Source organism: Nematostella vectensis, chromosome 1 (genome assembly GCF_932526225.1).
Source record: "Nematostella vectensis chromosome 1, jaNemVect1.1, whole genome shotgun sequence".
NCBI lineage: Eukaryota > Metazoa > Cnidaria > Anthozoa > Actiniaria > Edwardsiidae > Nematostella > Nematostella vectensis.
This window is the reverse complement of record NC_064034.1, coordinates 15,255,082-15,282,060: the sequence shown is the minus strand read 5'-3', so window position 1 is coordinate 15,282,060 and position 26,979 is coordinate 15,255,082. Positions and strand designations below refer to the sequence as shown.

Sequence of the window (26,979 nt, the reverse complement as noted above, 5' to 3'; positions counted from 1 at the left end):
TCATTAGCATTAAACGTTCATAGAGAAAAAACAGGGGGTCGGCTGCAAGCCCTCCCCCATTCATACACGATCCATATGGCGGTAAACGCTTCACAGGAACAGCAGCATCAACATCATATCATCAACATCAGTAATTATTGAGAAAATCTGCTACTCTAGGGTAAATAGATAACTGCAGAGGCCAAGTAGTATAATGGGGTTACATCTTTTTCATCCAAAGTACGTAGAAGATTACAACAACAAACAAGGCGCTTGGTTGATTGAATTATATTTCATGGCTCACATATATTTAAAAAGCTAATGATGCACACGAATACTTTGGAGTTGTTTACGTAACCTTAGTTTATATTGTTTACGTAACCTCATGTTGACTTAAGTTTACCTGCATCAGTTTATATATGTAAACTTTCGTTTTGGCTCCAAAGAAATTTCAACTCTCAAAGTCCCTCTCAGAACCCGAGGCACCAAAACGAGCGTATACCTTTAACATCCCTTCTTACATTTGGCGAAAAAAAATGTATATGTGGCAGGATATTTTTGCCGAAGGTGAGCGGGAAGCAGCGCCAGAGCGAGCTCGAAATACCGAGTTTTTAGTTGGAACCAGCTAATTAAAATATGTACACTATTGTTGTTATTTCACATGGTTACATCACTATCTCCTTGCGGCGGAGAGCGGTTCTGGAGTTGGTTCGATTCTCGGTCGCTTGGACCTGTCCTGACCTCTCTTGGCGGTGTTCTTACTCCCTGTGGAGATGTTCTCTTGGTCTCTTGTAGGCTGGTTCTGGACGTACCTCGTCACGGTAGAAATGCCGTCCACGAATTTGGTCTTGAACAGCACGTTAGCATTGTTGAACATGCCGTCTTTGAGGGAAACAACGATGAACTGCGAGTGCTTGAAGTGAGTGCGCAGCATCTGCCCGATGTTCTGGGTATGGGAAAGGTCTAGGGCGGCATCCACCTCGTCCAGAATGTATAACGGTGCCGGTTTGAAAAGTAGCAGAGACAAGATGAGGGAGAGAGCAACAAGGGACCTGCGAACGACGCAAATTTATTAAGAATCAGGATGTAAAATAGTGCCGTTTTGAAAAGCAGCAGAGACAAGCAGTAGAAGAGAGAATTACTATTTTTAGAATATGGCCATATTTCAGAAGCTCGACTAACCTTTGTCCGCCGCTGAGCTCACTTAGACTCTCTTTCCAGACTGTACCGAAGCCAACTTTAACTTCAAGCCCGTCCAGCTCGGTTTGACCTTCGGGTGGAGCCAGTTTAGCCGTAGCACCGGGTAACAAGGTTGAGAAAATTGAACCAAAGTCCTATAAAAGAATAAAAAAGCTCCTTTTTGCTGCAGTTACATAGATGGCCAATTCACATTTCCTATGTACACATTGCCGTGGCAGCAATTTTTTTTGCTAAAGTAAATATGAGCATCATATTTTGTAATTATAATTTGCTGACCTTTAGGTCGAACATTTGAAAAAATAAATATAATGGATATACTTCATAGATAAGTATATTCCATAATATTGCTATCGAACGTGACATAAAGTGAACTAGCATAAACAGCACAATATCATAACTATAACCAGAATCAACTATGTATATAAGCCACAACCAACTACACAATAGACAGAAAGTTACTGTATTAATCCTCCTGTATTGTTTCTAGTAGACCAGGATTGGAGCAGATATGGTGTATCCACTGTACTCACTCTATTGACTTTAATCCAGGCGTTCCTTAGAGCCTCGTTCTTCTTCTCGTCGAGTTCTCGGATGACACTCGCGATCTTATCTTTGTCGTTTAGGACAATGCGCTTCTTTTTCATCAGATCATTGTACTAGTAAAAACACGATGGTACCAAACATTACACACTAAAGGTAAGTAGTATAGGGGGGACCGAATCAGTCCCTTTTTTCGTGAGACAGGACAATGCGATTCTTTTTCATTAGGTTATTGTATTAGTAAAAATACTAGTTTACACACCACTACACACAGTAGTATAGGGAGGGGGGCGATTCAGTGCCTTTTTTCGAGGGAATACTACCACAGGATACCCAGGGCTCACCTTCTCCTCGGCTTTGCCGAGCATGTTCATGGCGCGCATGTTAACACTCTTGCCTAGCTTGTCTTTAGTCTCGTTAAGCTTGTTGAGGCGCTTTCCCACGTCCTTCATATCATTAGAGGCAAAGTCGTATGCGGTATTAGCCTGTCCAAAGTACTGGCGCTCGCTAGAGATCCACTCGTACTTTGCGAGCATGCTCTCTACCTGCGACATCACACAAAACAAACTCAGTGGTAAATTTGGTCACTCCTAAAATTTCGCTTACACAAAGGAGAAATGTGAACATTTAAGGGTGCAAGTGGGAATTGAACTCACACCACTAAAACCATGACCAGGTATTGGCCGGGTTATGCCCGCGTTTGTTGACGGTCAAAACGCTACTAAGTGCTCCTTTAGAACTCTAATAGATGGTTATCTGGGTGAATAGTTTGAACTTGACTGAATATCAGCCTTTCCTGACTGGCTGAGAGCAAGATAATAAAGAAGGCGAAACTTCAGGCTAAGAATGGACGGATGTTCGCAACCAACCAAGAGTGACGACAACAAGATGGCGAAGACAACAAGACAACCAATGGCGAAGACAACAAGATAAAAAAAACTGTGCTGTTTACTGACTTCTAGTTTCAAAATTAGTATTTATACACCCGATTTCACTACTTCTTGAACAGTGTTTTGTTTTCATTTAACGTTCGCCATTGGAAGGTCTCAGTGCTCTGCTGTTACTGTCTATAATAAATCCTTATGTTTTCAGACACACTTTTTTGCATTATCAAAACTTTAAATAAAATAATTGCCTGTAGCGGGCGACTAAAGAACGGCTTTTGGGGAGGACATATAATACCTTGTTGGCAGCATCTTTGCTTTCCTTCTGAAACTTGGCGATCTTATGTTCCATTTCCTTCACTTGAAGCTGCGCGTCAGAGCTCTGTTTCTGCAGGCCGTGCTGTATAGACATCTTCTCGTTGATGGCCTTCAAGGAAAGAAAAAAAATACTAACCCATTATCGAAGGTTCTTAGGATTTTACTTTCAGACTTTCCATGCAGCAGTAAACGGTAAGTTTAAGTATACCGACACTTCGTCTGCCATCAGTTTACAATGCTGAGACCAGGGTATATTTTATTATAAACCAACTGCAACGTCAATATACCTTGCTGCATGCTTTCAAGTTTTCTTTCTGTTTGTTCAGAGCGGCTTCAGCTTCCTTTACAGCAGCCTAATAATAAGATAAGTGCGAAAAATGTATAAGTGTGTAGATTCCGAGGAGAGGGGATATGGTGGAGGAGACAAGCGCGCCAATCTAACAATTTTTTTTCTCAATTCAGGATTCAGTAAATATAATTTCACCCCACCGACCTGTCACGAGAACCTCAGCAGACTATGGTTTTAATAATGCCTGAAATATGTCGTTTACAGTGGGTATAACAACAGTTTCACCCAGGGTTTGTAGTTATACTGACGTAATTTTAAGGACAAACAATAAACAAACAATAATAACATAGTGTATACAGGGGCATTCTCGCTTACTTGTGTCTGTTTTGCTTTCTCGGAGCACTTCTCCACCTGCTCTTCGCATTTTGCGATATTTTCGTCGACCTTAGTAACCTGGATCAAGATCACAACGACATCGTAGTATTACGAATCTTAAGAGCAAGCGCAGTTTTATTAATTCTAAATTTGTACAAACCTGCTCCTCTATGCTCGCCATTTCCTTCACAATTTCTTCTATTTCTAGCTGCATTCCTTCAACTTCCTGAATAGAAATAGAATTATCTATTACAAAATGAGAGTAGACTGACAGTGAAAATACAACAACCAAATAACCAGGAGCGAAAGCAATATGTACCACAAACACCAAAAGCGAAATAACAATTGAATGTTTCTATTATCTGAGCTGAAAACAGAAAACTTTCCGCTAAGTAGAATTTTCAAATACAGTATTTGCAAGAAAAACGAGCAGGAACAGGGATTTAAAAAGGTGTTCCAAATAGAGCTGTCCGTCTGAGCGTCAGCTTGGTCAGCTACCCCAATGCTAACCTGCTGTTTGGTCTTCGTCTCTTTGATGGACTGTTCGGCCCTTTTCTTCGCCTTTTTTAGATCCTCCTCCGCTTTTTTTAACTCTCGCTCTCTGTAGGTTTTGGCTTCCTGGAAAACAAAAACACATCAGAACACAAATGCACAAAAGCACGCTTTACGCTGGCCTCCTGAAATTTCCTTTCTCGCATTAAAAATTTCAGTTCTGTTGTTTCTCTTCATTTATGTGGTGTATATCTGAAAATACCATAAAAATTACCATCTTACTTTCATTTTTAACTCGATGTCATTGCATTTTGCGGTTGCCAAGGCGATTGTTTCTTTGGACTTTTCAATTAGTTGCTGTTGCTCGTCTGAAAAAAAAAAAGGTTACATACAGTGTGTTCCCCTAATTACGGACGGTTTTTGCATTTAGCATTATAACTTTTTAGCAATAAAAAGAACACTTTTAATATTTTGCCAGTAACAAGATTGGACCTTAACCTAATAAAACACTATTAATATATATACATATTTTAGTTTAGGGCGCCGTGCTTGAATGTGTCACTGATTTGCCCTAATCCCGGTCAACTGGCCCCATATCCGGACACAAACTTCATGAACGATTTTCGTAAGGATGATAAAATAATAACAAGAATTTATCTTATTTAGCAAAGCCAACTTTAATTATGTGGATCTAGGAAGAACATTTTACCATTTGTTTACTTGATAATTGGGCGCTCTCTGAATTACAATTCATCCGTTTAAATTCGTAGACTTTCGTCGAAAAATAATCATGATTAAATAATCATTGTTTTGACCTTGCCGTAGACAGACGGCTTTATATCAATATCTTTCAAACGTAGTGGGGTTTGTACTTTACTTACTTCTGAATGGGTCCTCCCCAAAAAAATGATTCTAAAAAGTCACATTCAAAATAATTGTTGTAACCTGATGATAAAAGCATCGAGAAAGAAGCAATACTATACCCCGGAAGTGCTTGAAGGCGGTATTTATAGTTTTGGCTGTCTACATAGCCATATTTTTAAACATTTTTACAAGCTGCTAATTATGTTGCATTTTTTGCGAGCGTTCTCTTTATCATATGATTGCACAATTTGACACATAGTTTATATGTACCTGAATCCCTCCAATATGTAGTTTAAATGCAGAAACTAATTCCCATTATCTTTTTAAACATATCCCCAATAAGCAGTCTATTTGTGTCCGTGTTTAGGCACACTTCGTGAACAAGCACTGTAAATTTACAGAACGCTTTTATTCTTCTAAATTAGTAGCCGGATCAAAGAACTTCTATTCTATAGTAGAAGTATTTTACAGTGCTTCATTTCCACGAAAAAAGTTTTTTTAACTCTAACTTACCAGAAGGACCAGTTTATGTAAAGCGTTAAATTCACTGCACCGTTAACTTTCAAACTACTCGAACATAAGTTTGACTCACCTTCAAATAAAATTAAATTCTCCCGCTTGTAATAACGCCAATTACGTAATTACTACAGCACACGTGAGTATGAGTGTAATTGGGTATCGTTCGTAATTGGAGCAACACACAGTACATCTATAGTGCGCTGAATTAGTTCGAAATTGGGCGATAACATACGAGGGACAATCTCTATAATTTTGCCATTTATTGACATGGAAGTGTTACCTGAAGACCTTGAGCGGGTACGTACCGAGATTGTTTTCTAAGGTCTTGATCTCCTCAAGCTGCAGGTGATGCGTGCTTTGTTTCATACGCGTCTCTGCCAGCTCGGCCTCGTGCACCTTGAGGTCGTACTGCTGTTTCAACTGTTGGTACCTGTGAGAGCAAAGACAGGGTACACATTACATGGGGAGTCTAGGTAGCGCAGTTGGCAGAGCCTTATTCTGTAGGGCTCGGTTCCGCCGTGAGTTGAGTTAGTTGGTCTCTCCTTTTCTCCGAGGGTTTTTCTCCGGGGTCTACTTTTTTCCTCTCTCCACAAGACCAACAATTTCGACCTTAGCTTCGATCCATGGTCAGACATGAGTTGTATTGCGGCTGCCTGGGGCACCTGCCCTGCGCTCTCCATATTCATCATCTAGCTGCCATGAGAGTGATTAGCTACTTTTTTATTTTTTATTTATTTTTGACTGTACATTTTCCATCTGTTAGATAGAGAACAATAAGTACCATCGCACAATTAAGTGTACGAATAGAACACCATTGCTGGCCCAACAATCTTGGTGGGGGAAGGGGGAGAAATACGTCTTTATATATGGACGTGTGAAATTTTAAATCTTAAGGCGCGAAAATCTGTGTGTTTCAGCTTGTCTTAACCAGGATTGTAGCAATGTTTTGTGCTTTATGCCTCTGCCAACAATACCGGCGCTGTTTGAGAGTGTATTCAGTGTCACATCTCAAACATGTGCCTTGTGCATTCAGTGACGATTATATACTCACTTCTCTGCGACCTTGGAGCAGGTCGCCAGCTCTTTCACCACCGTCTCCAGCTCCTTGCTCTTGGCATTCAGCTCATCCTGAGCCTCCTTTAGCTCCTGTAGCTTGGCCAGGATGGACGCTGAGGAAGACCTCGCACCTACACATACAAAACTATCTCTAAAACATGAAGATAATAATACAATACACCAAAAACTGGAAATCGACTCTGCCAAATTTTCGTCTTTAATAAGACTTCTTCAGGGCAGACTGAAGAAGGTGAATCGTTACAAGCTTATTTACGTCAGAATAGTGGCGCGAGATGCAAAAATATTACAGTCGATTTCCAGTTTTTGGTGTATTGTATTCATTGTTCTGGTATTAGATCGCGACAGTTTGGGCTTTTTGATTCTTTTAAAACATGAAGATAGATATACAACATCTTTAAGTAAGAACAGTAGAAACAGGCAGGCCGAAACACATACAATATATCTGCAATTCAATGCAGCTGCAATAGTCAGCACTTTTCCAATGATCTGCAATAATTTTCCGATAGTGAAGATTTCTTCCAGTTGATCTGAGGTACAGGAATATGACAAAGCACTCACCTCCAGTAAGGGTTCCAGCTGGATCAAACACATCACCCTCCAGAGTGACAGTTCGTGTCTTCACTTTGGGGTCAAATGTGACCTACAAGCACCAGGGTTAGTATAAGTACATAACCAATCTAACAAAGGTAATAGTCTGCACCCTAAGTGTTTCAACAAAACACACCCTCATTTTTCATATTTTTTTTTGTCTCCAATTACAACGTTGTTTACTTTTTTGTATCCTTCACATTTGGTGGTCTCTAAAATGATATGACGTCTTTTTCAAATTTACAAATGCCAATTCCACCCCTCTAACCCCAAAAAGTACCCTAGACTTATGGATGTCTTTCCAACCATCTCTGCCAACACTATTCGTAATATCAGGGATGCAGAAACAAAAACACTTCAGCGAACTGAGACGTTTGTTAGGAACCATTGAGTCTAATTGCCTAACATCAAAGTAGATGATTGCTCAAAAGAAAATAGACAAAAACATATGACAGCAGCCAGCTGTTCTAAAAAAAGGAGACTATTACCTTCTTAGCATTATCCATGGTATCACAGACAAATGTGGTACCAAAAACATAAGCCATAGCTGCCTTGACCTCATCCTCATACCCTACAAGTGATAGCGCTGGTTGTACACTGTCTTTTCCCACCTTGATGGAAAAAAAGTTAGAAGCTGTACATATGGATGTAAATAGTAAGTAAAAATACCTTGGCATGTGTTCAATAATGACGTTTTTTTCTAAAAAAGAGCTATGATTTTATTTTCTGTGTTCCTTTGATTAGCAATAACACATGGCTTAATTATGACTACTTTATTATCCAAATGTTTACTACACAACTGAAATTACTTAAAGTATCTTACCAGCTGTTCAGCTCTTTTGACAACATCATTAGCAATGGTTCTGTGAGAGATCTTGTTAAGAGGGATGATGGTGTACCGTCGTTTGAGCTGTCCATTCTGGAGCAATTTTTTACCAGTGACCTCAGAGTCCACCACAACATTGTAAAGCTTTAATAAACCAAAGAGAAAGAAGATCTTCACAGCTTCTGATTGCTGTTAACCTTATTATTAATTTATAATTCCTACTATTTCAAAAATTTAAAAGTATTGTTTTTTCCTAGTGCTTGACTGTTTGTTTAAGAGGGAGTCATAGCAAAGCTTAAATCATTGTTTTTGTGGACATAATCTCTGTCAAAATTCCTGTCTACATTGGGAAATACAAAGCTTGATTTCCTGCTCCTCTCTGCTATTCATACTGTAGACTTTTCCATTATTATATTTTAACTCTTTCTTAGTTTGACAGAACAAAATTTACTTTAGAAACGTTTTGAAAAAAAAAAAAGCAAAACAAAAAATCAACAGCCATTCTTTGCCAAACTGCTTTTCGAACAACTTGCCAATATAGAGCATAGAATTTCAGTGCTGTACCTTTCCACCTGCTGTGACCTCTAGTGATGTAGCTGTGGTAACATCTTTCACTTTGATCAGTTGTGCAACAAGCCCTTTAACCTGGTATGCAATGGAAAGCCAAATGCTTATTAGCCTTTGGTTAATTAACTCCTCGGAACTTGTATTGAAAAACAGACTGAAAACGGAAACCACCCCCCTATTTCAAGTCCAACACTACCATTTAAGTTAAGCTACCCCTGACCCAAGATGGTATGCCTTGAAGTTTCCAACAATGCACTGCCGTGTCATTGCTACAGCCTGTTGCTTACAACAGTTTTGCTCATAATTTGCTTAAAAATTACAGCGTTTTCACATCTGGGGAGTGCCTTAGGACATCATGAAGACTATTTGGGCATAATAAATGCTGTGCTTATGGATATTTGCAGGCTGAGTTTGATTCAATGGGATAATTCCTTGTCTGGCCTTCACCAAGTGAGAACGGAGTTTTCTAGTGAATTGCCTCATACGCTCCAATGTGGAACACCTTTGCTACCCAACCTTATTCAAAAATTGTTTTCAGGCTTATTCTGGGTTCCTTGGACCTGGAAATGTTTTGTTTGGCTTTAAGGCAAAGAGACTGTTATGATTATGGGGGAGGAGTTTGCCCGCCTAACTGTGGAGGTGTTTCCAAGACTCCCATGATGCAGTGCAAGCATGCAATATAGCCTAAACAGAGACTAGCTTCTAATGGAGGTTTTAGCATTGATTATTGTTGCTGATGGCTGTAGAAAGAGACATGACATACAAAAAAAGGCATCTATTTGTGACTTGATCTGTGTTTGCTTTGCTTTGCTTTGCTTGTGGTTAGGAATTTCATGTCTTTTTTTGTTTACGAATTGGTCAGAAATCAAGGTTAATACTTTGGAATGGAGTCTTCTATTCGCTTATGTTGCGACCTTATCGTGGTTCTACTATCAGAAAGCCATGAGTGAAGACGGTACGTGTTTATTGTAGATCTGTGTGATTCAACTCTTTCCTAATCATACATGTGCTATATGCTAATTACCATATTTGTGATCATGTGATTAATATGACGTAATCATTAAGATATCAGATTACTACATTCCTCTCTTTTCAGATATTTATATGTATATATAATCATAGAGAATCATTTCTATGTACAATCATAATCTGGATATATTTTAAATCAATACATAACTGTAACAATAATGTATCTCATTTTGAGTGTTCACTGTTCTTTCCATTTAGTTCATGATGGTTTTACTTCGAATAATCTCGCAGTCTCCGGTCAAATATAGAAATGTGTTTCCGTCCTGATCGTCTTGGCTGTGTAGTCACTTCTGGCTGGTGTATTTGGTCCTTGAAGCATGGTGGAATCTTTTTTATATCTCTACCTTCTTCCTCTCTTTCTTCCTGTATGTTCTTTGTCGCAGACTTCAGTTGTTTAACTCTTGATGCATCTCGACATATAATCTTTCCATCTCCGATTCTTCTTGCCTTGACTGTTGATCCTTTTATTTCAGTGATGATATAGATGTGCGGTTCATATGGTGTTTGGGCTTTTGTTTTCTTGTCCCGCTTGATCAGAATGGTTTGTCCTACTGCAAGCTTGTGTTTTGTTGCTCTGTGTCTTTTGTCGTGGTACATTTTTGTTTGTTCTTTGTACTTGCTGTCGTTGCGTTGTATTTCACTATCCTGTGTTGGTTTGTCTGTTGGAAAGTGTTCCAATTTCGTTGTTACTTCTCTGTTCATCATCAATTCATAAGGTGTCTTCTTTGTAGCTAGGTGTGGTGTGTCTCTGTAGGCTGATAGCATGTCGTATGTCGCTTCGTGTACATCAATGTGTTCTTGGTTAGCAATAGTCGCTATCTTGTTTATAAGCTTGTTAAAGCCTTCAACTTGGCCTTGAGCCTTCGGGTGTCTTGGTGTGATTTTCTTATGTCTGAATCCTATTTCATCTGCAAACTCTGTGAATTCTGTGGAATTGAACGGTGGTCAACGGTGTGTAGCAAACATCTTCTTAAGTTTCTTCCGGGTTGGTTTAAGTGCTGTTGATGTGATAAACTCTACTTCCGGGTATCGTGAATACTGGTCTGTGACCACTAGTACATATTCGTTGTTTGGAAATGGTCCACAAAAGTCTGCTTCCACCGTTTCCCATGGACTTTCTGGTAAGCTTGTCATTTTAGCTGGCTTGGTGTGATGTGTGTTTGTTGCTACCTGGCAGCTGAAGCATGAGCTAACAATGTCCTCAATCCACTTGTTTATTCTTGGGAACCAGTATTTCCGCCTTAGTAGCTCCTTTGTCTTTGTGATGTCTAAGTGTCCTTGCTTGTGGGAGATTGTGATTATCTTGTCCCTCAGGGATTCAGGTGGAATTATCTTGTCCAGTCTTGTCTCGTCGCTTGTGTAGATCTCTGCTCGTAGATCATAGTACGGTGCTAGGTCAGGGTCGTTTTTGTCCCATTGTCCTGTGTGAAGTGCTGTCTGTAACTTCTGCAGTACTCGGTCTTTTCTTGTTGCTGTCTGTATGGTTTCCATGACAACTGCGTGGTTAGTCTCTATTATTGCTTTGATGTAGTGCTCGCTGTCCGATTGCTTTTCGTCTGGAATCGCATGTCTTGATAGATAATCCGTCATATTGGATTTCCCTGTGATGTGAGTTGCTGTGAAATCGAGGTTTTCCATTTTCATCACAATCCTCTCTATACGTGGCAGTAACTTCGCTCTTTGATTGTTCAACAGCGGTAGTAATGGCTTGTGATCTGTCGCCAGTTGGAAGTGTGGTGATCCTAGGAGGTACATGTTAAGTCTTGTGGTAGTAAATTCTGCTGCAAGTGCCTCTCTCTCGATTTGTGAATAGCGTTTCTCTGTGTCTGTCAGCGTTCTGCTCACGAAGTGTACAGGTTGGTATCCTTTGTCAGTCTTCTGAAATAAACCGCCTCCTAGTCCGGTTGGGCTGCCGTCGCAGGTAATCAGCGTTTGCCGTTCAGGTTTGTAGGGAATCAGGACTGCCGTAGTTATCGCTCTCTTCAGGTCTTCGAACGCCTTTTGCTGCTCGTCGTTCCATTCGAACCTTGCGTCTTTGTGTGTCAGTCTCCTCAGAGGTTCGCATCGACATGAGAAGTTGGTGATGTAGCGAGACAGGTATGCCATCATTTGAAGAAATGATACAAGTTCCTCTTTAGACTGAGGTGCTGCGCATTCGCGTACGCACCTCTGATATAAAGAGATGTTCGTGGAACTCGATGCTTGTCTTGCCGAACTCGCATTTCTCTCTGCTCAGTGTAAAGTTGTGCGCTTCCAGTCGCTTTAATACTGCTTCGATGTTCTTGTTGTGGTCGTCTTCGTTTAATCCACGGATAAGAATATCATCCCGATTGTTCAGCACTCGCTGGAGTCCTGAGAGAATATGGTTCATTTCCGCGTCGAATAGGTCTTGGCTTTTAAAGCCGCCGAACGCTAGCCGTCTGTACCGATAGTTGCCTTCTGGGGTGGAGAATGTCATCAGCTTTCGCGATTCCTCGTCTAGTGCAAACTGGTGGTATCCGTGATTCATGTCTAGTTTGCTAAACATTCGACAGTCCTTGAATGTTGCGATGAAGTCCTCGGTAATTGGTGCTTGGACTTGTCGTGTGCGCTGCATTGATTTGTTGAGCACTCGGAGATCCAGGCTCACTCTGATGTCTCCTGGCTTCTTCGGTTTTGGTTGGACCACTAATGGTGAACACCATGTTATCGATTCGTGTTCCGGGACAGGCTCCATGATGTCGTTATCGACGAACTCTTTCATCCTTTCTTTAGTGGCTCTATCAGGTGGTATGGAACTCGCATCGGTTTCTGGATGATAGACTGTGCGTCGTCTTGCATGGGTAGGTGGATTTCGGTGTCTTTCCCGTCTCGTCGTGCTTTTCCGATCCCCGAAAAGAGCTGTGTGTGATTGTTGACTATTTGATCCAGCTGCTCGTTGCTGGTCTGTACCTTGTGTATGTGTTTGTTGGGTTGCTTCAGGCGTCCCGAAGTTCCTTGATTGATGTTTCCTGCGTTGGTCTTGCCGTTCTGAGGTTGTTTCGTCTTTTGTTTTTGCGCCGCTCACACATTTGAGCGTAGTGATTTTTTTTCCCGCATTTTTTTTCATTCTGCTCCAAAGGCTCTGCATTTGCTTGTGCTGTGTTTCGCTCCGCATCGGTCGCATTCTTTGTGGTGTTGGTCGCGCATTAGTCGCTTTGTGATTTGTTTCACCCTTTGAGATTCCGACTCCTCCTTAAGCTTCCTTTCGATGGCTGCCGCTTGCGCGCTTGATTCTTCATCTATCGCTGCTTCGTCTAGTATTTGTGTCAGAGTTAAGTTCTTTCTTATAGTCTTGAGTCGTAGTTGAGCGCTTCTTATAGTCTTGATTAAATGATCTCGAATCGCCTCGTTCTAATCTGTGAATTCGCATTTCTGCGCTACTTCGCGGATCCTTGTGTAATATTGCGCCATGCTCTCTTTGTCGGCTTGGATAAGGTTTCCGAACTGTAATCTTGCGTAGTCTTTGTTCTTCCTTGGGAGAAAGTTTTTATCCAGCTTCCTTATAAGTCTTGTGTAGGCATTGTCTCCGGCTTGTTCAGTTAGCTCAGGGAGTGAGTCTTCAAGGTCGGCGATCTGCGGGCCGCCGTAGATTATCAGACCGTCTTTCTTTGTTTCTGGTTCTGTTATTCCAAAGGAGCGAAACTGTATTTCGATGTCCTTCTTCCACTTATCCCATCGGATGCCGTGTCATTGGTGTCGGTGTTGATATGGAAGGGTTTGATACAGAGTTGTCGGTTTACTACGGTGATGTTGTTCGGGTTGGTCGCCGCGCTACTTGCTCCCGAACTTGTATCTGCCCTGTCATTGGTGTTGATGTTGAAGGGTTTGATACAGAGTTGTCGGTTTACTACGGTGATGTTGTTCGGGTTGGTCGCCGCGCTACTTGCGCCCGAACTTGTATCTGCCGTGTCATTTGTCGTTCTTCTTCTCTTCTGCTTTGCTGATAATTCCTATTCCTCGTCGCCAAATGTTGTGACCTTATCGTGGTTCTACTATTAGAAAGCCACGAGTGAAGACGGTACGTGTTTATTGCAGATCTGTGTGATTCAACTCTTTCCTAATCATACATGTGCTATATGCTAATTACAATATTTGTGATCATGTGATTAATATGACGTAATCATTAAGATATTAGATTACTACAGCTTAGATGCGCTTTTGAAGGTCGGTGATGGTGATGGTCAGGTCTGGTGATGTTTAGTTTGCATTACTGACGTTTTGGAGTTGGGCCTATATTTTACGGGCGTCTGAGGATGTTATAGTAAAGAAAGACTTAAATAGACTTCATGTGTATCAGATAATCTCCCTAGGCTAATGAATAAAACCTTTGTGAAACTGGAAATTTCAAGGGTAATACACTAAGCCATAGGGGAGCTCTTCGAATAAAATGATATCCTAGGCATCTTTTGATAGAATCAGCCATCAATAATCACACTAGGTTGGGAAACATTTTTTGTTAAAAAAAGCAATGGCTTTTATGATGCAATTTTGATTGAATTTGGCTTATCTCTTAAAAAAATCCATGATGCTAACAACTTCTAAAGTTCTTAGCACACTGTTTGAAACAATAGTTATATCAAACTATATTGCCCAAATTTAGTATTTCAAAATTCAAATACACTCTACTGTATGTATCACCAACACTTAAACACGCACGCGCACTATAAAAGGGGGGAAAACTGGTTTCCTCCGAAAAATCTGTCAAGACTTTAAAGTGCGGATGTGTTTCACAAAGCTCCCGACAAACCAGAAATGAGTCGAGCTACAGTGCAAGTAAGTACAAATTTGATCTTTTTGTTATCAGAAACGCATTAAAAGGCAATGGTATCTGTAGCATAAAAAGTTCAATGTTTTACAGCAGCAAATACACGTCTTTTCTCCACCTTTTACGCAAGTTCTAGTTACCCCGTTCGGACTTAGGCATGTTTGTGGCTTTCTTTCATCAATAAATCCTCAAAGTTGTTGAAAAAAGAAAAACGGGTAGGTCCTACTCTCTTTTATATTTCAATCTCTTACGTGTGTTAGATAACTGACGACGTGAGTGTAAACAAACGAGCGCACAACTTCATTTGTGTCGCTGGTATTTTGCTTTTAGTTCAAGGAGTTTTTCACGTTTTGGCACGTTGAGTTGAGTTGTACATGGTCTCAAAAAGGATTTCGCCACCATTGCAAATGGCCGTTGCACTGCTGTGGATTGACTAAAAGACCGAAACTTCTGGCTTTGGTCTCTATATTTGGAGGTTGTTTTGCGACTGTCCTTTTGTTTAATCTGCTATCCAAAATAACAAACTGAGTGGAGGCTCGGAGAAAGGGAAAGAGTGAGACTGGAGAAAAAAAGGACTGATTGACACTGGGAAAATGGCGCGAATTTCAAAAGCTGCCTCCGTTCACAACAAAGAAAATGGAAAATACCGTATCATTAAAGCATGTCGAAGACAAAAAATACTATACATGCAACAGAAACCATATTAATTATTAAATTAGAGCTTTATTGACTTATAAAAAATTGTTTTTATTATGCTTTATTTGTGCTGTCTTTCCCCCCCCTTTGATAACGCTACCAGCCGCCATGTTGAGTACTGATTAGTATGCAAAAAAGGGGCGGAGCGATCCCTTTTATACCGCGCGTTCGTGTTTAAGCTTTTGCATTATGTAGACAAATAAAACCAAGAAATTACCAGATCTTAGTTGTAGCATCATGCTATATTCTAAATCTATAAAAATATAGATGGCACATATTATTATGTTTTTACCTTTCTTCTGTCAAACTTTGGTTCAGGGTCTTTGTACTCAAATTGTAAATTAGGAAATCTAGGAAAGGAATCATAAACACGCTGAGTCACATTTCCAAAATAGTCAGAATGTGAGAATAAGAAAGCAATCTTTACTTTGCTTCTAGTGTTTCCACTGTTGTCCTCAAATTTGAAACTTCGTTTTCAAGCTTTCTCCTATGGAACACAACATAAAGTTTGGTACAATAAAGCAGCCGGCAAAAAATCCCAAGAAAACTTACTTTCTTGACACAAGCTTTTCCTCTTTTCCATCTTCATAGTTGAGCTTTTTCATTTCTCCCTGGAAATCAAAATAAAACAAAAAACATGTTTTAGACTTTTGACAAACTATAATACTCTAATATAGAGAAATATTCTTGTTAGTATGCTCATACCTCTATCTTTGCCTTGCTTTTTTCAATAGCATCAAATGCCTGCTTATCCTTTTCATATCCCTTCTCTGTTGCCTTTAACTCTGCTCGTTTTTTCTTCAATTCAGCTTGAGAATGCTTTAATCTAAGAGAGATGCATACTGTATTCAGATGGGGCCACTTCTGAGGCATTGTGCAGCACTGGCCAAATACCCATTCAGTATAAAATATAAAGCATTTCTTTATAGAAGTAGATATGGTATCACTTCTTTCTTTGTAATTGAGGGGGAACAGAACTTACTTCAGTTGGGCTTGCTTAGCTCCAGTTTCAGCATTGCTGATATCATTTTTGCAGCCTACATGTCAAATAGAATAGAAAAAAGGTTAATCAAACAATAGGAAACCTTTGAAAGGGAACCTATAAATAGCAGCAGATGTCCCACTATGACCTTCTTCATGATTTTATTCATCCTTCTTTATACTTTTTCTCATTCCCTATTATCACTTAGAGCTGCAAAAGGTCCAGAATCTTACCCATGATTTGATCGGCAAGTGTTTTGTCCTCCCCGTCATCATTACTTGAAAGCCCTGCTGAAACGGCATGGTAGTGTTCTTGTGCAGTCTTTACTGCCTCAGAATCCTGGTTACTCTTCTCTTCAAGCTTAGCAAGCTGATCATTAATTTTGCTCAGCTCCGTCTCTTTGGACTTCACCTGTGCTTGATCCTTAAGATAAACATTATTGCACAGTCAAGTTTGTTATGTTACAACAGCTATGTAAGTAATTCTAGCTTGTACTTGTTGAGTCTGAACTGACTAAGTTAGCATTTATGGCATTTATTCTTTTAGTTTCAGCACTCACATCATCACGATTTTTTTCAAGATCCTTTTTTTGTCTCTTTTGAGCTGCCAGCTGTTCCTTCTCATGTTTGAGGTCTGACTTTGCTTTGACATCAACCTAAAAAATTCAAAACATACTTCATCAACATCATTTATCGACAACAATTTGATGAAAGAACACATTGCTACTGGATACACTAAAGACACATAGCAACCAGACATAAATATAGAGAGGATATTACATGGTCGTGCATGGATAAAAATTTCATCTTCATTGTTGATACTATTATCACACAGTGAGTGCAACACAGTGAAAATTCTCACCAGAAGAAAATTTGCATCAGCAAGCAGCCATGTGATGTTCTGCTTATTTATTTGAAATCCTTCAGTTGCCCGCAAAAATACTAAGCTCATTTGCTAAAACTTGTTATCAATGGCTATATCAGTTGTATCATTTTGATATCACCTAGTACAACACTCTATATCATAATAGTCTTGTCTTATTTTGTGGTTCTCTGTATTAACGCCTCACTATGGTAATGACAGTAACTGACTCTAGAGGAACGGCAGAAACTCTAACCATAATGCACTACTTTAGCAAAGAGCTGACACAAGTCAGTGGTTAGGGATCCCTTTTTGTGATCATTTTCAATACAAGGGAAAAAAGTGGCTATAAGCCATGTACACCTTTTGAACCTCATCAAAACTTGACTCAAGTTTTTTCATAGCATCTCCAGCTTCCTAGAGTACAAAATAAAACATCTTTGAGTAACATCATAAAGTATCATAACAAAAAAGACAATCAAACACAGTATGAGTCATTCTTACCGCATTCCTTTTCTTTTCTAATTCAGATATTTCTTTACTAACTTCTTTTATCTTTGCTTCAACCTATAAGAATTTTTTCTCTGTTAATGACCTGTGATCGATTTATTTATAACAAAAAGAGTCCCTTTAAATAGTAATTGCTTGAGGAATCATGAAACAAATTAGACCTAAGAACAGGCTTATTACACCAGTCTTGTACCCAGACACCACGCGATGCATTTTGGGGAGGTTGAATAACTGCACAGTGCACGACGGTCAGGATGCGGTTTCGGGGTTGGCATTCGCTTGACGTCTGGCAGAACTCAGGAAATGTCTTGCAAGTTTTTTAAATATCTTGCAAGCAACGTTTTTATGACCGTTTTTTCACTTTTTTTGTGCACAAGTCCAAGGGCCTACCTACATATACTTGTTGTAAACCATTTAGTTTTCTTCTCGAAAGTTCCCTGTTTAATAAGAGGACATTTTTGCTACGTAAAATCCAAGACAGCGGAGGACACTGATGAGCTCGATAGATCATTTCATGAAATGAATTTGGATGGTCTGAATGTTCTGGCACTTATTTATTTATATTGTCCCCTAGAAGGTTGTCCCCTAGAATACTGTCCCCTAGAAGATTGTCCCCTAGAAGGTTGTCCCCTAGAAGGTTGTCCCCTAGAAGATTGTCCCCTAGAAGATTGTCCCCTAGAAGATTGTCCCCTAGAAGATTGTCCCCTAGAAGATTGTCCCCTAGAAGGTTGTCCCCTAGAAGGTTGTCCCCTAGAAGGTTGTCCCCTAGAAGATTGTTCCCTAGAAGGTTGTCCCCTAGAAGATTGTCCCCTAGAATATTGTCCCCTAGAAGGTTGTCCCCTAGAAGGTTGTCCCCTAGAATATTGTTCCCTAGAAGGTTGTCCCCTAGAAGGTTGTTCCCTAGAAGAAGCTCTAGAGCGAGGAAGTTACTATTCGCACATGATCTTACGCAGAATTTCAAACTCCAGGAGAGTATAGAAAGCTATTTTTGCAATTATCATGTGCACATGGAATTTTACAAGCAAGAAATGCAGTATGGAAAAGTCTTTCTTCGTCTGTGAAAATTCGTAACATTTGCTCGCCGATTTCATCCGCCATCTTGGATCTGTAATCTGCCAGTCGTTATTTTTTCCCCGTCTCCGCTTTAGAATTCCTGTGGATGTCCCCACAACAGCAAATAATGACTGGGTACGAGTCTGCTATTACACAAAGCTCATATGATCATGTTAGATGGTTGTAACATCAACATTTTAAAGAATAATTTAGCATTGTGTAGTAATAAAACTTCTAGCAAATATAAACTTGTCACACCTCCTTCATATTGCATTGCAATTGATTAATGGCTTCTTTCATGGTGTCTAGCTCTGAGGCCGATTTTGACTGCATTTCCTAAAAGAGAAAATAAAGTTTTGAGGCAGCATTTACGTGTTATTATGACATTATGACCAAGCATTGTAGTGACCAAGCATTTACTTTGTGAAAGTCTGCATGTATTTGCTGACTCGAAAAACAAGTCTACACAATGACAGTGGTAAACAGCTACATTGTAAGGCCAGTTTTGCAGGGTTTATAAGCAGCATAACACCTTTACCAACCTCAGCCATGACAAATTGGTGAGCAATAAACAGCCTTGTAAAGTGTTCAAGTTCTCGCATCACTTTTTGATACTCAAGATATGATGCCCTTTCCTGTAAAACAACAGAAACTGAAGTAAATTGGTTGGGTCACCAAACCAGAGAAATGCAGAAAATATAATAACCAAGTGTTTGCACACATACCTCTTTCAGTTTTTTCAGAGTTGGAGTAATTTCTTCTGCAAGAATCTAAGGAGAATCAGAAAGAGTTTAGGTTAGATAGTGTAGCCTTCAAGTAGAAGTGACATAATTTATAAACTTGGGTCATGCTTCACCCAATACACGACACTTACAGTTTCTATTTCTTGCAATTTGCTATCTTTCTTTTCTATCGTCCTCTGCGCTGACTGCTTCTTGCTTTCATACATTCTAGTTCCAGCTGCCTCCTCTATCATGGAAAGGATCTGGGGAGGGGAGGGTCGAATTAATGTGTTGTTTTATTTAGTTTAACCAAAGATATTTGCTAAGAAGCAAATGCATGTGCTTGCATGAAGTTTTAGGACTTTTTTTATGGATTTACTTGTTTGTGAACACTCTTACCTCTGGAGGCTTCATGTTGAGCACTTTAGTGATTCTACCCTAGAATACAAAGGATGGAAAGAAATAATGGAAAATAAGTTCCATGATGTTATGTGTATCTTACAGCCGAAGATTATGAACACTTGTTTCAAATAAGGACTTCTGCTTTAAATGAATATATACTTCACCTTTATTTGGAGACAGTAAAAAGTTTTATTTTTTTAAATTTTTTGTACAAGATTGGAAATGGTTTAATCATCACAAAAACCCTATATGGATGGAAAGAGAGATGAGGTCACATATCTGAAGAGGCTTTTTGCCCAAATATTCCATGCCTAACAGGGTTCACTAATGCATTAGGTTTATTTCACAAGCTAGGTATTTAAAGTATGCACTAAACAGCCTACTGTACCTGCATTATCAAAAAGTGGGGATTATTGATGTTCAACTGCACAGAACGGAACAGATCCTGAACCCTGGTGTTGTTGGCATTGCAGCCATTTATAAGATATTTGTTCCTCCCTCCAATCACAACCTGCAAATCACATTTGAATATTATTAGCATATCACTTAACATAACATTATTTACTCACAATGCTTATTTATAAATAGGATTTCCTTTGAGTACAACTGATACACTGCCACTCAGGGGGGTACCACGTGCCAGCGTTCCCAGGGTAGTATTTATGTCAAATAAAAAACTTAAAGCCGCATTGTCACCAGTTAACTTCTGGTCGACTACATAACAATCTCCGATGATTTTTAACAGAAAACGTGAAAAAAATTTCAAAATATTGAAAGCAGTGTGTTTATTGGAAGTTTCTTTGAGGATGTGATTGATAATTTACGGTGGATGGCCAGTTTAATATCTCGGATTTTAATAGATTCTTTTGTCTTTTAACGGTTGAGGTTTCCGTCGGACATTCGGAAGTAAACTGGTGACAATGCAGCTTTAATAAATTTGAGAAGCTAATCACCCTGCTTGCAGCTTGAATGCTGAATTACGAGAGCAAAGATGCCACCTGGTTGATTAGAAGGTGCCTCAGACAGCCACCTTATGACTCATGTAACACAACTTTACATCAGAATTGTTGACTTTTGTGTAGGTAGGAAAAACCGAGGAACCTGGAGGAAAACCCTCCAAGTAAAGAAACTAACTCAACTCATGTAGAAACTTGGTTTACTGTAAGAAGGGGTGAGATGTAGAGGCACTACCTAGCTCCCAATGATAAGTTTATTACCTTAATAGAAGATGAAAAAAGCATGATAATTGGGCAATTGTAATACTGTATGTCATTTTTCTACACCCCTAACCAACATCAAATTTCATAATTGTAATTGCAGCAGCTACAGTACTGAGTACATCCAAGCTTAGTCCTACAGAAAAGATAGCCATACCTGTCTTGACACAGTAATTTCATCAAAGGTCTCATACCCCAAGGGACTCTGTTTCTTATCACTGTTGTCAAAGGTGATAGTCACCGTTGCTTTAGTTACACCAGCCTGGCCGCCTTTGTAAACCAACTCTTGAAGACTACTGGCTCGCACCTGGAGTTTAAGACCAAGAGAACCCTCATGTAAGAGTAATTGTAAGACACTTGGCCTTATAATCTGTACAAAACTAGTGTTCAAGAAGGCACAAGTGTAGACATTAACACAAAGACAACTGCAGTTTGTGTCCGACTGTTTTCAACGGTTGAACGTTTTTATTTCTGTCGAAGCACTGCACATCACTGCACTCGAAGCTCTTCTTAGTATTGTTTGGTAAAGGTGATACAATAAATCACACACATAAGATAATTCACATCACCGATTTTCCAAGAGTAAGTTAAGTAGATTGTTGTGAAACACATCCGTAATGAGGGGAAGTGATGATCACACCTAACTACCAAATTTAAGTACACAAAGTGGTGTGGTCTATGATTTCATTAATAGAAAGTCATTTTCTTAAAACTCTATCTTTTCTCATGTATCGCAATGGTGTTTCATATGGGATACAAAGGCTGATTGTTGGTAAAGGCTGAAGTTTCAATAGCTTACCTGAGAAAGGTTTGAGATCCCAAGTAGAAAACAAATGGAGTCAAGGATGTTCGATTTTCCACTACCATTAAGCCCAGTTATAGCGTTAAACAACGGATCAAAACCCGATACAGTTGTTCTCTGGGCATAGGACTTAAAACCGTCAATAACTATCTGTTTTATGTACATTATTGCCAAGAATCAAGACCTAAATACCAACACCGTTGGAATCTTGATTTGCACTTTGGCGCCTAAATGTATTTACCCAGCAAGCAGCGCGAGCATTTCTCATATCCAGGCTCTCACTTGGAAATTGCACAGGAAACCCAAGTATGCAACCTTCAACTCGCAACCTTTGCGAGATGACGTGAGGGATTGGTACAAAAAAAAAGAAAATGGTTTACTTGGCTTAAACGGATTAAATAAAAGAAGAAAAAAACAATACTATATGATAAAGCGTTGACAGGGGCTCATGAGCCCCTGGCGTTGATAACGTCGCTTTTTTTAACCTTCTCGAAGACTGACGGCATATAAACTTCTCAGGATTGAAATGTATGTTCAAATGGAACAAGATATCAGATGAAATAAGAACAGAATATAAAAATGGAATAAAAATGGAGAATTAATAGTTACAGCGCCCACACACATTTTGGACCCTTGTGTATGTAAAGGAGCGAACAGGCAGGTGAATTTCATTAGGTCAATACAAATTTTTGATTGGACCAAATAGAATAGCTATTGTTTATGATTGCATGTGATTGGTTGATCTGGTAAGTTTGTGTTGTTATCCGGTCCTCCGGTAAAGGCGTTCTCGAACCAAAATGGCGTCGGTAGACAACAAATCGTGGCAGAAAGATGCTGCGGACCAAAATTTTGATTATATGTTTAAGCTTTTGATTATTGGCAACTCCGCCGTTGGAAAGACATCATTTCTCTTTCGCTATGCCGACGATTCGTTCACTTCTGCTTTCGTTTCTACCGTCGGAATTGATTTCAAAGTCAAGACGGTTTTTCGAAACGACAAACGAGTGAAATTGCAAATTTGGGACACAGGTTCGCATTTTTTTCGTTTTTCAATCTCTTTACCATCGTATCTAACATTATTTCTTTTATTTTTGATATTTCGCAGCCGGACAAGAAAGATATCGCACGATTACAACAGCTTACTACCGGGGAGCAATGGGTTTTATCCTGATGTACGATATTACGAACGAGGAATCGTTCCAAGCAGTCCAAGACTGGTAAGGGAAAATTCAATACTCACAAAACTAATTACATATAAACATTCGTAGGAACTATATTCTTTTAGCTGCCAATAATTTCATAGAGCTAAGGGAAGTTATTTGGGATTAAGTAGACTTTGAGTTTTATTTTTAAACATTTAACTTAAGTATTGTTTTCAGTTTAGCAATCATGCGGAGAGAAACGGAAGGAATTTTACCTCTTGCTTGACTAACTACTTTTTCGAAAGAGTATTTTGTTTCGATGGGAAAACTGTTTTTCTCTGCAAATCCAGGAATTCAGATAAATATCTTGTCGTCAGGATCTGTGATGTAAAAAAAATTCCAATAATAATAAAGTGAGGTGTAGATTTTTTGACAAGGCCAAAGGTTTGGTTTTTATTCGTTGACAAAATAGACCTGCCCTGAATTTGAAACTAGTTAAAATATCAAATTGATCTGCTTTTTGATGCATTATTTTTTTATGAACTAATAGTCCTAGGGATTATAACCACAGAAATTGATTCAATTGGTTTTGATTTTCTAATAGCGGCGTTATTTTGGAAGAAATATTTCTTTCCAATTTCCCGAATCGCGGGAGTCTTATATATTTCATAGTTTCGCGGGAAAATTAAATGAATTAGATCTGAATTGGCGATGTGATAAACTAGGGTGGAACTGTTTCATTAACGTTACAATTTTTCTTTTAGTTTGCCCTTCATTTTTCATCGTGTATTGCAAATAGTTCTACGCAAATTGTGCCCGTTAGCAAATACTAATTTTTACAAAATTTTCAATGCTGTCATTCTATCATACTTATGCATTATTTAGTAGCAAACAACATTACTGGAAAAAGTTTTATTTTGCTATGGTAATTTTGACATTTTAAAAATCATCACCCTTGATTGTATAGGCTTAATTATAATAAAATAAACAAAGAACATATTTTAAATTCTTCCCGAAGCTTTTTAATCACAGATAATATATATCCAAACGCCCTCCATTTATTTTGGTTATCTACTGTACAGCCACAGGGTTGTATTTCAGAACGGCCAAAAATTTTACAAGTGGCTAAAAATAAAATATTATTGTAATCTGATTTCTTTTTTGGGGGAGGGGGTAGAGCCTTAGCCATGAGCAAACATTAAACACAAACACATGCTATAGAGAATTTGCATTCCTCCGTTTTTTTTCTTTCATGCTTGCCTTGTGTTGTCCATCATTTAGTCTAACAGCTGTAGGGAAAATTAAAATACTTGAGCCATAATATTAACTAAGGGACTGTTTATTTAATACATCAAGGGGGGAGGAAAGATATTAGAGGGGGCTTCGAAAAGAAATGGTCCTATAAAGGGGGGCTCTGAATTTTTTTGGAGCCATACTTTTCAGCTTCAATATTTTACTGATATGTTCTAGTTTGAAGCACAAACACAGATTAAATATTGAGCCTCATGACAAATGTATTTAATACTTCTTTATAACTGTCTTTATAAACCATAATATAGATACTTCCAGTATATAACAGTTGGATTTACCAATACAGTTTATTATCAGAATAACAGGAACAAATTGAAATAAACTTCTAAACAATGGTGGGGCATGCAGATCCCCAAAACGATATACATACAGTTTTTTTTTACGTTGGACATTATCCCTTTTTTACAGAAAAGTATTCTTAACCAAAACAAATATATACAAATGTATATTCCTTCACAGGCGTCCTAGGGGCTGACCATTTGACTTTTGGGGCGGGGGATCTTGAAAAGTAAACAACTGATTGAAAAAAATCCCTGCACCATTTAACATGATTTTACATGCAAAAAAAATTACGGCCTTTTGATCATGAGAGAAAAAAAACCCTGCTGACTGAATTCATCCCCCCTCCCCCCTTGGGCTGCCTTTTTAAAATTATTTTCATGTCTGTTCATTCCAAAAAAGCTAGATCCGTCCCTGTGTTGGACTCTTAAATAATAGATGAACTTGACTGAATCATCAACTCTTACAAGAAGGCAACTTCGCAGTATCATTTTCCAGATTTTTTTTTGTTTATTAAGGTCGTAAGGGGGGGGGGGAAGGGGGGCTCTGAAAATTTTGGAGTTCTAAAAGGGGGGGCACCTAAAAATTTTTTACAATGAAAAGGGGGACTTTGAAATTTTAAGGTGTCTTGAGTAAAAATCTTCCCTCCCCCCCTCGTGTATTTAATGAACTCTCCATAAACTTAAAAGCACAGAAAAATGTTATAGAACTATTCATGAATCCTTTTTGTGCTGTTTCTTGTTGTTATGTAATGTCTCTTTGTTATTTGATTATTATCACTTGTGTGTTTCAGGTCCACACAAGTCAAGACATACTCCTGGGCAAATGCACAAGTTATCCTTGTTGGTAACAAGTGTGACATGGAGGAAGAACGAGTTGTTTCATATGACCGTGGCAAACAGCTTGCAGATCAACTTGGGTTAGAATTCTATGAAACTAGTGCAAAGGATAACACCAATGTGAAAAAGGTGTTTGAACGACTTGTGGATATCATTTGTGACAAGATGTCTCAGAGTCTGGATACAGATCCCACCATTGTAAGTGGCCAGAAGCCAGGTACCACCAAACTGACAGCAGAGAGGCCAAAACAAAACCAGGACAACTGTGCTTGTTGATGATTTAAATGAAAAATGACCCATACCAAGTGACTTATTCTTTTTTTCTCCTAAAAATTACATCCTGTAGTCTAATAACCATGTTTATGTGTCATGAAACTAGTAGTCATTTATTATTTTGGTTCAGTGAGAATGATTACTATTTGTTGTTGATGGTTCACAACCAATCATTTTGTATTTTGTCCAATCTTGGTTGTTTCTTTGTTTGAAATTTTAAATTTAAATATTTTACAATCTTCAGGGCTGTAGCAGGATGTTGGGGCAATGCCCCCCCCCCCCCTAAAATTTTCACAAATTATAAGAAAATGACCAGTAGGGATGTGGCTGTGCCCCACCCCAGTATTCTCTTAATGTTTCTGTATTGTGCCCGCAATCTTTCAAGGCCTGCTACGGCTCTGATCTTGCATTATGAAACAAAAGAATAATGATGTTGAATATGAGTTTCTTAAGTTACTACTACTGTGAGAATTTGAAAATTGCCCATGGCGTACATCATTATTTGTATAATTGAAGACAATGTTTTTGGCTCATGGATTTTTCATGATGTGGGGTCATGAAAGTGGTCCTGGAATGTTTAAGGATACTGTATCTTGTGTGCCATATATATTAATCTTCAAGGGAATCACATTTTATTGTCTCTGAAAAATTTATCAGATAAGTATTATTTTTTTAATATCTTCAGCAGGGCTTGATTATAAGATTTTTCAAACTTTCCTGAGTACACAGATAAGTGGCTGGTTGGGATCTAACAGCATAATTCTCCAAATGCTAAGGTTATCTTGGTAAGACATTTAAGTGCTAAAATCGGTCCCTGGATAAGGGCTCCACCCCAGTGTAAGAACCTGTGTTTTATGCATTAGCTGCGTCACAAAGCTTCTTTGCTTGTTGGGATAAATCATAAAACAGCTGAATGAAAACGTGTAGGCTGGGAATGGTTCTATACTCTGGGGTAAAGCCCTGTTAAGACTCAAAGTGTCTTTAAAATGTTCACTAATTATAATCATTATTATGTTATTCATATTTTGTCAAATATCTTTTGTGTAACAATAATACATAAGAATTTCAGAGAGGGTAGTTAGAAAATGAATTATAATGCTTGACTGGTAACAGTCATTCCTGGCAAGTAACTATAAAATTAATTATCTAATTGGTTATGTACTCAGTGGAAAAGCTGTGCAATTTATGCTGCGGAATTTGTAAAAAGGGGCTCCTCTGTCTGGGTGAAGCACAATATAAGTTATATTTGCATAGTTGTGTTATCAATTAGTTGTACATTACAAGAGAAATTGGGAGAAATGTGACAGCTCTAGTAATAAATTGAACCGAAAGATAATTATATGTACTGTGTCATTTTCTACACAATACCAGGCAAAGGATACAGGGCTACATACATTAAAGACAAGACCAAAAAGACTTCTTCTTAGTTCAAGTTCAGCCAACCCCTTTCCCTATTCAAGTCCTCCTCCTCCTGCCTTTGTTCTGGACAGTATAAGTGGACATTTTCTATTTCAATCTTAACCTTGTATCACATAGAAATAAAATTACTTTATTGGT

The 26,979-nt window shown here is 38.8% G+C and overlaps 2 protein-coding genes and 1 long non-coding RNA gene across 3 annotated transcripts; 2 read left to right on the top strand and 1 right to left on the bottom strand.

The window, feature by feature from the left end:
• Positions 1-251: 251 nt before the first annotated feature.
• On the bottom strand, positions 252-21,820 carry LOC116614105 (structural maintenance of chromosomes protein 2). The gene is made up of 33 exons (XM_032374702.2): positions 21,576-21,820; positions 20,934-21,083; positions 19,948-20,070; positions 19,557-19,595; positions 19,310-19,420; positions 19,161-19,205; positions 18,978-19,070; positions 18,694-18,771; positions 17,377-17,439; positions 17,236-17,289; positions 16,571-16,666; positions 16,245-16,434; positions 16,012-16,066; positions 15,735-15,855; positions 15,582-15,640; positions 15,457-15,516; positions 15,322-15,379; positions 8,516-8,596; positions 7,949-8,095; positions 7,614-7,736; positions 7,096-7,177; positions 6,512-6,647; positions 5,766-5,890; positions 4,360-4,445; positions 4,096-4,203; positions 3,746-3,811; positions 3,586-3,663; positions 3,209-3,274; positions 2,902-3,030; positions 2,064-2,264; positions 1,710-1,835; positions 1,162-1,313; positions 252-1,031 (listed from the first exon to the last, which is right to left on the bottom strand). The coding sequence occupies exons 1-33, from the start codon at positions 21,741-21,743 to the stop codon at positions 653-655; spliced, it is 3,648 nt and encodes a 1,215-aa protein (XP_032230593.2). The 5' UTR covers positions 21,744-21,820; the 3' UTR covers positions 252-652.
• LOC116614106 lies at positions 9,341-21,483 on the top strand. The gene is made up of 2 exons (XR_004294368.2): positions 9,341-9,473; positions 20,880-21,483. It is a non-coding gene; the product is annotated as an uncharacterized LOC116614106 (long non-coding RNA).
• A 523-nt stretch (positions 21,821-22,343) lies between the features above and the next one.
• On the top strand, positions 22,344-26,758 carry LOC5506311 (ras-related protein Rab-3). Its single transcript, XM_032374705.2, has 3 exons — positions 22,344-22,607; positions 22,684-22,795; positions 25,104-26,758. The coding sequence occupies exons 1-3, from the start codon at positions 22,376-22,378 to the stop codon at positions 25,423-25,425; spliced, it is 666 nt and encodes a 221-aa protein (XP_032230596.1). The 5' UTR covers positions 22,344-22,375; the 3' UTR covers positions 25,426-26,758.
• The last annotated feature ends 221 nt before the right edge of the window (positions 26,759-26,979 follow it).

Bases quoted from the DNA above. Each gene is read 5' to 3' on its own strand.
- LOC116614105 (XM_032374702.2), bottom strand. From the start codon at position 21,743: ATGTACATAAAACAGATAGTTATTGACGGTTTTAAGTCCTATGCCCAG. The intron at 8,597-15,321 runs GTAAAAACATAA...ATTGCATACCAG, and splicing joins CAAAGTTTGACAGAAGAAAG to GTTAAAGGGCTTGTTGCACA. The intron at 2,265-2,901 runs GTATTATATGTC...GTGATGTCGCAG, and splicing joins GCAAAGATGCTGCCAACAAG to GTAGAGAGCATGCTCGCAAA.
- LOC5506311 (XM_032374705.2), top strand. From the start codon at position 22,376: ATGGCGTCGGTAGACAACAAATCGTGGCAGAAAGATGCTGCGGACCAA. The intron at 22,608-22,683 runs GTTCGCATTTTT...GATATTTCGCAG, and splicing joins ATTGCAAATTTGGGACACAG to CCGGACAAGAAAGATATCGC. The intron at 22,796-25,103 runs GTAAGGGAAAAT...TGTGTGTTTCAG, and splicing joins TTCCAAGCAGTCCAAGACTG to GTCCACACAAGTCAAGACAT.